The sequence below is a fragment of the Pyxicephalus adspersus genome, chromosome 1, assembly GCF_032062135.1.
Source record: "Pyxicephalus adspersus chromosome 1, UCB_Pads_2.0, whole genome shotgun sequence".
Classification (NCBI taxonomy): domain Eukaryota; kingdom Metazoa; phylum Chordata; class Amphibia; order Anura; family Pyxicephalidae; genus Pyxicephalus; species Pyxicephalus adspersus.
Genome location: NC_092858.1, coordinates 150,032,677 through 150,044,506, shown reverse-complemented (window position 1 = coordinate 150,044,506; position 11,830 = coordinate 150,032,677). Strand labels below are relative to the sequence as shown.

General features: G+C 36.0%; 1 protein-coding gene across 1 annotated transcript in view; it reads right to left on the bottom strand.

The window, feature by feature from the left end:
• Positions 1 to 221: 221 nt before the first annotated feature.
• ITGAE (integrin subunit alpha E) overlaps positions 222 to 11,830 on the bottom strand; it is a 47,616-nt gene continuing 36,007 nt past the window's right edge. Inside the window, 10 exon segments of the mRNA XM_072431067.1 lie at positions 222 to 2,957; positions 4,120 to 4,230; positions 5,259 to 5,354; positions 6,128 to 6,229; positions 7,004 to 7,066; positions 7,541 to 7,648; positions 7,750 to 7,822; positions 9,577 to 9,654; positions 10,088 to 10,167; positions 10,858 to 10,959. Coding sequence (XP_072287168.1) covers positions 2,907 to 2,957; positions 4,120 to 4,230; positions 5,259 to 5,354; positions 6,128 to 6,229; positions 7,004 to 7,066; positions 7,541 to 7,648; positions 7,750 to 7,822; positions 9,577 to 9,654; positions 10,088 to 10,167; positions 10,858 to 10,959 — 864 coding nt within the window. The 3' untranslated portion in view covers positions 222 to 2,906.

Genomic DNA, 11,830 nt, shown 5'->3' with positions numbered 1-11,830 from the left:
TGCCAAAAACTCTCTGTTGAACTGCTATTAAAGCTTTGTATTGCTCAGGAAAATTTATTTTTCACTTACAGTATGCTTTTCTGGCTTAGTTCATATCAGGTACTGAATTTGCTGCAATACATTTTTATCACAAAGAAAACTTTTTTGGCAGTTTATTGTTCTAATCGAATTGTCTTGAGATAACACCAAGGACATGGGATTGGAGAAGATAAATGGATTTATTATGAAATAAATTGATACACTGCAACAGCAATGGAATTGAAACATGTGACAATGATACAGCAAACAAGCCAATGTTAAATAAATACAAATATATACAACAGGCAGAGCAAACTTTTTCTTTTTATTCTCCAACCCTCACTCCCCCTAACATCCATCTTTGAAATTGTCCCCTCTATCATGATACACATGATCGGTACTATGAAGACACAAAAATATACTGATGTGTTTACAGTCAGTACAGTGCCAGGAACATGTCTGCAAATGGAAGACTTACATTACTGTTGTTTGAAGATACAATCCCCACAACACTGACACAGCCCTAAACAGGACCACAGACATGATCCTCATATAATATAATAAAATAAGCTAAATCATTCTAAAAAGTAAAAAAAATAAATATAATTTATTTGAATAAAATCAAAGTGTTCGTTTTATGTTGTTCCTCTTCCATAATGCATTATACATTACAAGGCCCACTGCTAAGTAAACATTCACTTGGTAAAAACATTGAATCCCATGTAAGTGGATTTTTACTTGCAATGATTCAATACATAAAGGCAGCACAGTTTCCATTCATCCCCTGAGCTAAACTCAGTGATTTTTTTCAGCTATCTGTAAGAGTGACATTCTTCGTACTGGCCAACAATGTAAGAAGTATTCTTTATACTGACTAATATACTGTGAGCAGTGAATTAAGTGGTTTCGTATGCATACATTCATGTATATTTTTAAAGTTATTTGAATAAATATGATTAATTGTATTTTTTGCATGTAAAAAAATCCTGAGTTTTTTGTAATTTATTAAAATATGTGTATAGTGGTACATTAGTATGAACAATGAAACACATACATAGTAACGTATATTGCTTCATGCAGTGATAACTTCTGTGTTTACTTCGGTCAAACCTTTTTATTTTAAAAGATAATACATGTTTATAATTTTACAATGTTTTAAACTTTCTTTTGTGTGTAATGTATCTTAACGTCGGGATTTGTGCTTTCAAATTTATTGTCAGTCCTTTTCCTAGGCATAAGGGTTAGGGGCCCCGAATTCAGTGGCTACATAGTTCTTATTCTTGCTCTATCGCTTTTCTGTGAGCTGAGATGGGCCAACGTACCTAAATAGAGTTAAAAATGGGCAAATCTATTTTAATGCAAAGGCCCTCCACTACCGGGCCATGTTTTTTTGTTCAGCCACTCAGAAAAGCTGGCCATCATGATTGGCTGAATTAAATGACAATAAAGACGACACAGATCCCTCCTGGCACAGCAAAGGCTGAAGATGACAAGAATGGATGCTCATCCTACACCAGGGATGTCATAAAGGGGATGAGATGTAAATCTGTACCAGACCCCAATCAAAAGAGCTTGACTTTGCAATGTTTGAACTTTTAGACATGGGGGAGGAAGGCCCAGGAAGTTTACCTGGTATGGGGCCCAGATTTTTTTTGGCAGTCCTGCCCCTACACCAGTCCTAGTCCCTGTTCCAGTTTCATGCAAGAAAAATTTTCCACAGCCAGTTTTTCCTCCTCGCACAAACCTTACATAGTACCAGTCCATGGTTGGGAACCGTTACTTAAATGTACTTAAATTATTTTTAAGCAGACATGGCTGCATACATACATTTGGAATTTTGGACATAGGGAAAAGCGACATATATTCCAATAATATTATTATATTAGCTCAAGTATGTAGGAAAGAAGCCTGTCACCCCGTCATTTTTATGCATACCATAAAAATTACTATGCAAAAAAAGGCAATTGGTGAAACCAGCAAATTCCTTTCCATCACAATAAATTTTTATTTATATTAGCTTTATATATAAATAATTGAAACCCTGGATTAAAAGGGTAATATCAATTAATAATTGATTGGCTGGATGAAAGGTTTTAGTGCAAAATATTTTTTTTTATAGTAAATATTACTTATTTTTTAAAGGGGTATATATCCAACATAAAATAGGAACAGCTGAGCAGGAAAGAGAGGCTTGGTTCTAAAAGAGGGCTAATCCCTGTAAATCAGGGACACTTGGGGAGTTGGTGAGGGTTCAGATAACAGTAGTTTAATACCAGGTGTAATTTTCAATAAATCCACTAAGTGGTGCACAATTATACATATGACTAAAACGAACACAGCACCATCTAGTGCACAGATTGCATATTGCGTGCACAATTAAACTAATGTATTTGTACATTCATCCAGGTCAATCTAATACCATTGAAGAACATGCACCCATCTTCAGTTAGCTTTTAACCTCATTCAGCCATCCTAGTTATAAAACAAGTTCAACAAACTGTTTATGAATATATTTTTAAATGTCAGTCTACACAAAACTATTTTTTAGCAATAGATAGATCCTGAGTTCGCTAATGAATTTTTAAAACTCTGGGACATTCTGTGAGATTTTTCTATAATATTATACTGACTCCTGTTTTTGGCTGCCTTTGCATGATGCAGCATCTTCTCTGCAATATCCATATTATAATGTAATAAATATAAAAAAAGTGGAATGGTCATGGCAATTGTGCAAAAGCAGGAACTCCCGGCAGTTCAATTCCCAAGTGATATCAGGCAGGGTAAGGAAGATAGGAATATGTTGTGGCATGTCTTTTATGTATATTGACTAGACTAATAAAAGTTTACAAATTTCTTTACACATTGAGCATTTCACGTGGAGAAAAGTCTCAGTGCTGATTTTGGTTCATATCTCTGTATTTTCTCTTAAAGAAGCCACACTGTAAAAAGAAAGAATATATAATTATATATCACAGATACATTTTCATTATATATATGTTTATTGTATTATTACCATACAACGATTAAAAAAAGTAAAATGTGTATATTGCTGGGCATACAGTATGTTCTACTGTATGCATCCTGTAGCTGCATTATCCTATAATAATAAAAAATTGTAAAATCATAATAATAAGTAATTATAAATTATATAATAATAATACCAATATAATCCTGATATTATTAAAAATTTATAATTTCTAATACCTGTGCATGAAGCCAATTTTATTGTGCAAATCCGGGGATTAAGAAAAAATAAGATGTTAAATGCAGTGAAAACTAGTCACTGTTGTTGCAAAAGAGGAACTTAATTATTTAGATGTATCACCAATCTCGCCAAAAAATATAATTTTGGCTTACTGGACGACAATATAAACAACTGAACCGAATTTTGGTTCAATATTCAGTTTAAATCCATGTATTCCATGCAGTATTTTTTCTTATGCTAGATGTATTTCTAATGCTAAAGATGGAAAATCACTACAAGGCCCTCTAAAACAATGCGCCTAATTTATTAAAATTCTCCAAGGCTGGAGAGGATACACATCAAAGAAACTGGGCGATCCAGCAAACCAGAAAAGGATTTCTTAATAGTCATTAGATATTTGTTAGCAAATGTTTTCAAGCCTGGACCAGATCCAATCCAGGTTTGCTGGATCGCCTAGCTTCACTGATGCAAGTGTAGCCTCTCTAGTCTTGAAGAGCTTTCATAAATCAGGCCCATTGGCTCAGGCATGGAAGTCATTCATACTAATAATAATACACTTGGGGAAAAAAACATCATAAAGATTCCCTCTAAATTGTCCATTATCTGTCTACTAGCATTGATCATAAACTGCTATCTATTGAGTTTAACATGAAGTTACCAATGTCTTGTTCATGGTTGGATGCTGATTCATTGTAACCATAGCCTTCTAAAGATAAAAACTTGCATTATTTGCTATTTGTTTAAATTAACACTCAATTAATTTGCATTCAACTCTACTTGAAAGTACTATATGTGCAGTCCTATACTATACCTATTAGATTCAATACAAAATGTTAAGAAAGCAAGTATGCTCAGACACTAAGGTCATTCTTATCAGTTTGGTACCAAAAACATACCTTGACAAGGATCACAACAATGATCAGTAAGAGGAGAATACCCCCAATGGAACTTCCAATGACTACTGGCAAAATATTCATCACTTTTTCTTTATGAACAAAAATAGTCAACTAGAAAATACAGAAAAAGAAAACACTGATGATTATAACAAAGAATCTAATAGTTTGTCCTCCTTCAATATAAAACATGTATTTCCAAATCACATTTGAGGGAAATCAATGTATTCCTGAAAAAAGAATAATATTTTAGTAATACATACAGATCAGTGATGTTTAGTAAAATTCTGTTGGCTCAATTAACAAAGCTTTAGACCAAGACTATATGAACTGCTTCTCCAGTGTTTAAATGCCCACCATGAAATTCCTAATCATTCCAATGGGCCAGTTCATATCAGATCATTTTGGGTTCTTACTTTTTAAACATTAAAGAAAGTGCACTTTGCGGGGTTTTAAATGTTGTAAACACCCATACATGCCTATAGACATAAATAGAAATAAATAGAATAGTTTATAGGCATTTATAGTGTTCAAGTGTTTTGAAATGCTTATAAAATTCTTCCAATTAAACCAAGGAGGTATTTATAAGCATTTTAAAAAATGTGGTTTTAGCTTTACAAACAATGTTTATTGTCAGCCATGTAATTGTCATTTTAAAACGTCATTGGGTTGAAAATGGCTATCACTAAAAGAAGGATTCTTATCCTGGTATTTAGGATTTATTTGTTGAAAATGAACTCTGAAAAAAGCTAATATTTAAGTGCTCATTTTGTTGTACTTTGTAGGGATACACATAACCTGTCTTTCACTCTCGTAGCAAGGAGATGTGTCTGCTCCTTCTCAGCAGTTGGCACTTTAACCCTCTATATTGGACCAGTCCAGTGCAGCCTCTTCATAGGCCATGCTGTGCTGCCAGTCTGATCTCCAACGTCCTTCACTACAGGTCCATTGGCAATGCCAGTCCGAAGCCATGTCTACATTCTGGAGTGTAGGGCAGAACAGGACAAGTGCCGCTTGCTACTAGAGCAAGGCACAGGTTATGCGTTTTATGTTAGCAGCATCAGGTTACCCGCACACTGTACTGCACATTAACTGATATGTACAGTAATTACGTTTTTTAGGTAGGAAGGAAGGAATCTCACCTGTGTTTTGAGTTCTGGGTCCTTTATATTCACAAATACATCTTTGTCATAATGAAGTTCAGCAGTAATGTTTAATTCTTGTGTGTCCTCTACTAACTAAAAATAAACAATATACAATATATGTAACAGTAACATAGCTTTATAAGTGTTTATAGAGATAGAGAGTGACATTGCAATTAATGTTAATTCAGATGACAATTAACCTGCAGGAAATGCAGAATATGTGTTTTTGTTGAAGGGGATCTTGCAAGAGAAATAATAACCAATAGTGTGCAATCTCAACTAACAAAATGATTTTAAAAGACTGTAAACCATAAAAAGGAAATTAGTAAAGTGAAAAATGACCATAGTATGGTGCTACATCAGAAATGTATTAATTGAATGCCAAAGTGTTATAGCATAACAATACACAAATCTTAAAGTTAATGTAAACTCAAGCTGGTCTGCTGCACGTAACTGCTGTCCAGTCAAGTTGTTACATATAGCATTGATGAGAGAAAGCAGTAACCACATTGTATCCTTGCTGCCAATCTAACCATAGACTACATACATATTTATCAGGATATTCCTATATGGATGCCACTTTGCCCCCCAAGACAGCCTGTGATCAGAAAGAAATCTCCATAATAAACAATACCGATGTAGATGTGATTTAGTTTGCTGGGTATATGTTTATGCTCCCTTTGTTCTTGGTAGATTATACTAGACAATATTTCCCAACATGCCGGACAAATACAAAATTCTGTCCATATCACGGACCACCTACAGTGAGGGGAGCATCAGCAGTAGCACACTTATGATGAATGATTTGACTGCCTGAATATTTGATGAATGCTGTTCCAAGAAACAAAGGCTGGTTACATCCTTACCGATTGCAGAGTATGCAAGAATAGTTGAGCTGTCACAGTGATCTCCTCCTGCACTGAATAGATGTTGCATTGCATAGCCAGGCAGGTTAGCACTTCATCTTTCTTCATCCCAGAAAAAAAGACGTACAATAAAAATATGTTTTACATAATACTGACCTTGGACACTTCACAATTTATATTGTCACAAAGCCAGTGCATTGTCTTCACTTAAGTAGGACACAGCATAGGTTGCTGCTACTGAGACCCTCCTTTTGAAAATGCAACTTTTCTAAATGTCATGATGATCCAGTGACTTTCTAAGCCGGCAAACTTTTATGGCCACTGGGCCATTTCAGGGGTGGGCGGGAGCACACTAGGCCGGACTCTGAGTCCCGCCCTAATGGCTCTGCCTCTGGCCTCCCTGAAGTGAAATCCGTCTCCTCCATATGCATTGCGGCAGAAGTAAACAGGAGAGCCACAGCAAGAAGGCGGCACCGGAGCTCTGGCAGCTCCGACTCCGGTAGTTCCTAATGCCCCCTGGCAGATGCGGCCAGCAACCCAAGGCTCCGAAGAGGTGGATTACCGGCCGGCATTAGGCCAGATCGGCCTGGGGTGTTAGGCCGGAACAAACTACTGGGTAAGCTGTATCTGGCCTAAAGGCAGGAGTTTGCCACCCCCTGTTCTAAGCACTGACCTTAAATACCTGAATTGCTCTTTTTTTAATCTGTGTGCTTGTTTCTGGTCATTTATTCAGAATGTTCTGAAGCCAGAAAAACCAAGTAACAGGAATATTCTTTTTAGTAGCCCCTGTTTGCCTTCACTACAAGTTTGTAATTTCTTTTTTCCTGGTATATAGTAATGCAGATTAAGGTTAATATCACATTAAAAAAGACTTACGTGTTTTCTGGACGTGTTTCCATATTTACATTCCCGTTTTTCCCGCTTACATTGAGTTGAGTTCTATAGAGATAAAACGTATTTAATAAAAAAAGAGACTGTGGAAGTATTTGGTCAATCCTATTACTTTAAAATCTTATTATCAACATTATTTTTGACATGTCTTTGTATTGTTTATTAAACTTTTAAAATGTTGATATACTGGTCCTGATTTATTAAAGCTTATCAAAATACTGGAGAAGATAAACCATCATAAGTAAACCTGGGTGATCCAGCAAATCAGGATTGAAAATATTTGCCAAATTATAGCAAATGATTTAAAATATCTAGTTTAGGATTTTTGATTTTACACTGCATTGTGTGTTACACATTTTACATGAGGACACAGCACCATCTACTGGAATGACCCAAGTATAAACCAAGAATATGTTTTTTTTAATGTAATTTTCAGGTCAACAAATCTTGTTTTTTACTAGAGTACTTACAGTTTTTTCTATGTACCATTGAAGTAAATTGAGTTAAAATGCTTGCACTCACCTGAGCTTTTTCAATTGGATTTATTACAGCAATAGTTACACTTTTCATGTAAATGGGAATCTGCAGCTCTAAGCTCAGTTCAGCATCATACTGATTCTCTCCATTGATCTGTGGAATATTATATGTTACATGTAGACAGAGCATGCTGCAGTAAATGCTAACAAACACATTTAGCCTTTCTAACACCTAGCAGATCTGCAGATACTCACGCTAAATATGTACCCAATCTCTTGAAGTGATGGTGACTTTGGAGGGATCTTTACATACAATTCATTGGGTTGCCTAGATGAGAAGTACATAGTAGTTATTTTAGGCTTTTAATCTATTACCTGTAGAGCTTCCTTAAATACGCCTAGCTCCAGTCAAAACTTTTTCATTTTGGATTAATTGGAGCAGGAAAGGATTAAAGGGTTTCTCAGGGTTTTTTCTGTTTTTGTTACTATTGACTATTATTATTATTTGTTACTGCTGACTATAGACAAAAACAAACATACAGTTTTGGTACAGTAGGGAATAATTACAGCTTTTGGAAATGAGGCTGATTTACTAAAGGAGTTAGGAATCTTTACTCAAAAAGGAAATATTCACTACAATTATCCAGCTGTAAAAAGAAAATTCCTTTTAAATTATTTTATGTGTGAATAATTGGAAAAGTGAGGTGAATCTAAATTTTGAAATAAAGTTGATCCTAAATTTGTTAGTAAATATGCCACAGTGCATTGAATGATCTTTGGTCCTTTTTGTTTTATAGATGCCTGTATTGCCTGATATATAAATAGGTGTATATAGGTGATATATAAATATGTGTATAGGTGTTGCAGGAACGGGAAGTGGGATCTGCCAACGTGAACCTCATTTCTAGTTGATTACTTTATGTCCTGTACATCCTTTGCTTGTCTTTCATTTATTTTGTTTAGATTGACTCATTTACAAAGAGAAACACATGGACTGCTGATGTTTAGTGCATCTTTGAACATTTCATTTACAATGGCACCCCTATGCAGGCAGACTCTAAAACTGAATCCTAAAGTAGAACTGAATCATTGAAATTAAAAAAATGCACCCAGGCAGGTTCTTTATTGCAAAAGATACAGGCACACATTTCACATTAGGACACAGTGCCATCTACCGGTGTGTCCCAGGTATAAACAGTTGTTGACAGTTGTTTTACTGTCTTTTGTAAGATAAAAAATCTTGTTTTACTCAAATACCTACAATATACCTTTTTTGTCTGTGTACCATTGACGTGAATTGAGTTGTTTACTAACACTGAACTTTAAACTTAAACTTAAAAAATGCAACAAGACAAGTCATTTATTGTCAGACAATGGCCTATCTGCAATGAAATAACCTTATCTACCTGGTCCCATGATTTTTTGGTACTCACCTGCCTTTGCCTTGCCATGGGTGCCTCCATCTTCAACCCATCTTCTTCAGGGAGTCAAGATTTTGGTCATCCTGATTGCTCAAACCAGCAAGATGAAACTCACATGCATATCCTTGGGCTGCGAACAGGCAGGTAAGTATGTTTTTTGCAGAAAGGACATTACGTGTCCCTAATGCAATAATAATCCTGCCTTTTTGTAATTTCTAACAGTGGAACTATAAATTGGCTTTATTGCTGGACAGTGTCTGTGAAGTTCAGTGTAACAGCTTTTATTATTTTCATCTTGCATTTCTACTGGGGGTAAATATTTTGCATTGCTGTAGAGATCCATAGCCATGTTAATAACTCTCCCTCAGTGAGGCTCATTATCTAATATCCCTCACAAAGTCTATTGCCAATGTAGCAAAACACCAATTAATCCTCAAGAATGTTTTTTGGGATGTGGGAGGAAACCAATGCAAACACAAGGACAACATAGAAGTAAATGCAAGCATTGTCTTGGCTGAGATTCCAGCATAGGACCTTAGTGCTGCAAGGCCAGATTGCTAGCAATAGAACCACTGTGCCACCCATCTTGCTTTGTTTTTAATCTAAGCTTGCCAGCTATTATAAAAGAAAGCCATAAAAAGAGAAAAAAAAAGTAACTTACACAGCTAGAACCATGTTTAAAGAGTGTTTCACTGGGAGAACCGTCTTCTGAATTAGTGGAGCAGAGACACCGTTCATGCTAAAATGTAATAAATCACAATACATTAGGAGAGCATTCTAAATGTAAATTATTGTGGTAATTTCTTCTCAGCAAACACATGAGCCAACAAGTCCTGCTCTGAAAAAAATGGTAGTTAAAAACTGCACATTTGACCTGCTTGAAACCTGAAAAATTACATTTCTAGAGCAAATATGTCGATGCTCATGCCTAAATCTGGCCACTTTCCCCTGATTTTCAAACGTTTGCTTTTACCAAAGTAGCAATGGCAAGAATACCTTTGTTCGTGTAGACATGGGGAGCCTTAGTCCCCATGAGGTAAAGGATGAATTCTTACAGATTTCTTTCCACAGAAGATTTAAACCCCATTTTACTATGAACACAGATATCACATAGTCTATGACCATGGTCTTTGCATTACCAACAGAATAATAAATAGTTTAGGTCTTCTTACTTGCTGAGTATAGAATAAATGATTGCTTCATCGTCTGGGAACTTTTCTTCACTCAGTTGCCAGATAATGTCAAATGTCTCCTATAAAATATGTAAAAAATGGATTGTAAACAGATTTATGTAACCTTTAAAAGGTTAAAACGGCCAGAAAAATACATAGCAATAAGGGGTCTGTTCTTACCTTACCAGTGTTACCCAGACCTGACATGTCCCAGTCTAGAATAAGGACAAGCAGTCTTCATCCCAATCGCCCACCCTATGATAGTTCTCGAGCCTGGCATCAGGCATCAGGCACTGGTTTTTGCACTGTAGTTTTTTAACCCTATACCTAGAAGAAAATTTTTTGTGGGCCCTAAAGTGTAACACATCACTCCTGGTATATTCATTGTCAGTATTAGCTTGATTTCATTACCTGGTATAGGTTTCCTAAAAAGTAAACCTGTCAGGTAAGATGGGATAAAACATTTATTTCAGTTGCTGATATTGTAGCGGTTCACATTTTCATATCTCTCTATATATAAATGCCCTACAGTTGGCTGACAGTTTGCCTTTGACCAAATATGTTTATTTTGGGGCGGCGATTTGGTAGAATGTGGCTGGGAATTAAAGGGCTTTTTTTTTTTCTATGGCTGAGAGTTGGAGGTTTTTTTGGAAACTTTCATTTAGTTTATACATTTTCTACTACAACACACAAAGGTGGAAATAGAAAAAAGATGTACTAAAACAAACAGACAATATACACAGCTTTGTTAAATGAACTACTAAACTTACATTGGCAGATTTAAACACAGGATGCCGAATTTTGCAGGTCAGTGTAGAGGTATAGGAACTAGGATTTTTCTGTTCATAACATTTAATATTGGGATAATTAGCCTGGAAAAGAAAAAAGAATACATTTACAATTTTTAAGGTATATTTTTTGCCAAGCATGCCCCAGTGGACTCAGCATCTATCAGTACTTAAAATATCCACTGTCTTACAACGGAAAAAGGTGGCATTTTAACCAATCAAGAATTTAAGGGCACAAAGTACCAGTTGTTTTAATAAACTTATAGTTTATTCTTTCTTCGCTCCCAGCACATTTAAGTGTAGCCTTAAAAATGTAAAATCATCTATAGGTCATCTGTCCTTTCCCCACCATGTCCCACAATACACACATGATGTCACCACATTTTACTATGCCCCATCCATACCCCCACCTTCTTCTCCCACAAACCAGGCTGGGGCAAGTTCTCATTCTGCCTTACTATGAAGGTTTGGGCAGAACACTGGTTGGCACCCCTGTGACACCCTACTGTTCTGTGTTATGTGTTTTTGTGTGATGTGCTGCATTAAAACTTAGAATAATGCATGTGCTTTGTGGGTTTTGCATATAATAGGCTGGCCATGCAGTATGTGTGCACCAAAACCAGTGTTTCCCAACCAGGGTTCCTCCAGTCGTTGCTAGGGGTTCCATGAGCAATAGGCAATCTGCACCTATCAGGTCAGTTTTAATGACACCAATGCTCTTTTTGGTTGTAAGGGTGACATTCTCCCCACTGGCCAACAATGTAAAAGGCATTCTTCGCACTGATAACCACTCTAATGTATTGTGAGTTAAGGATATGGTAATTATACCAGGGGCCCCTGCCCTTAAAACCTGAAAATATTATTAAAGGTTCCCCCATGTTCGAAGTCGAGAATTTAAGCAGTGGAACAGGGTCTAAATGGAAACCACATTAGTCTTTGCCCTGTACTTACACAT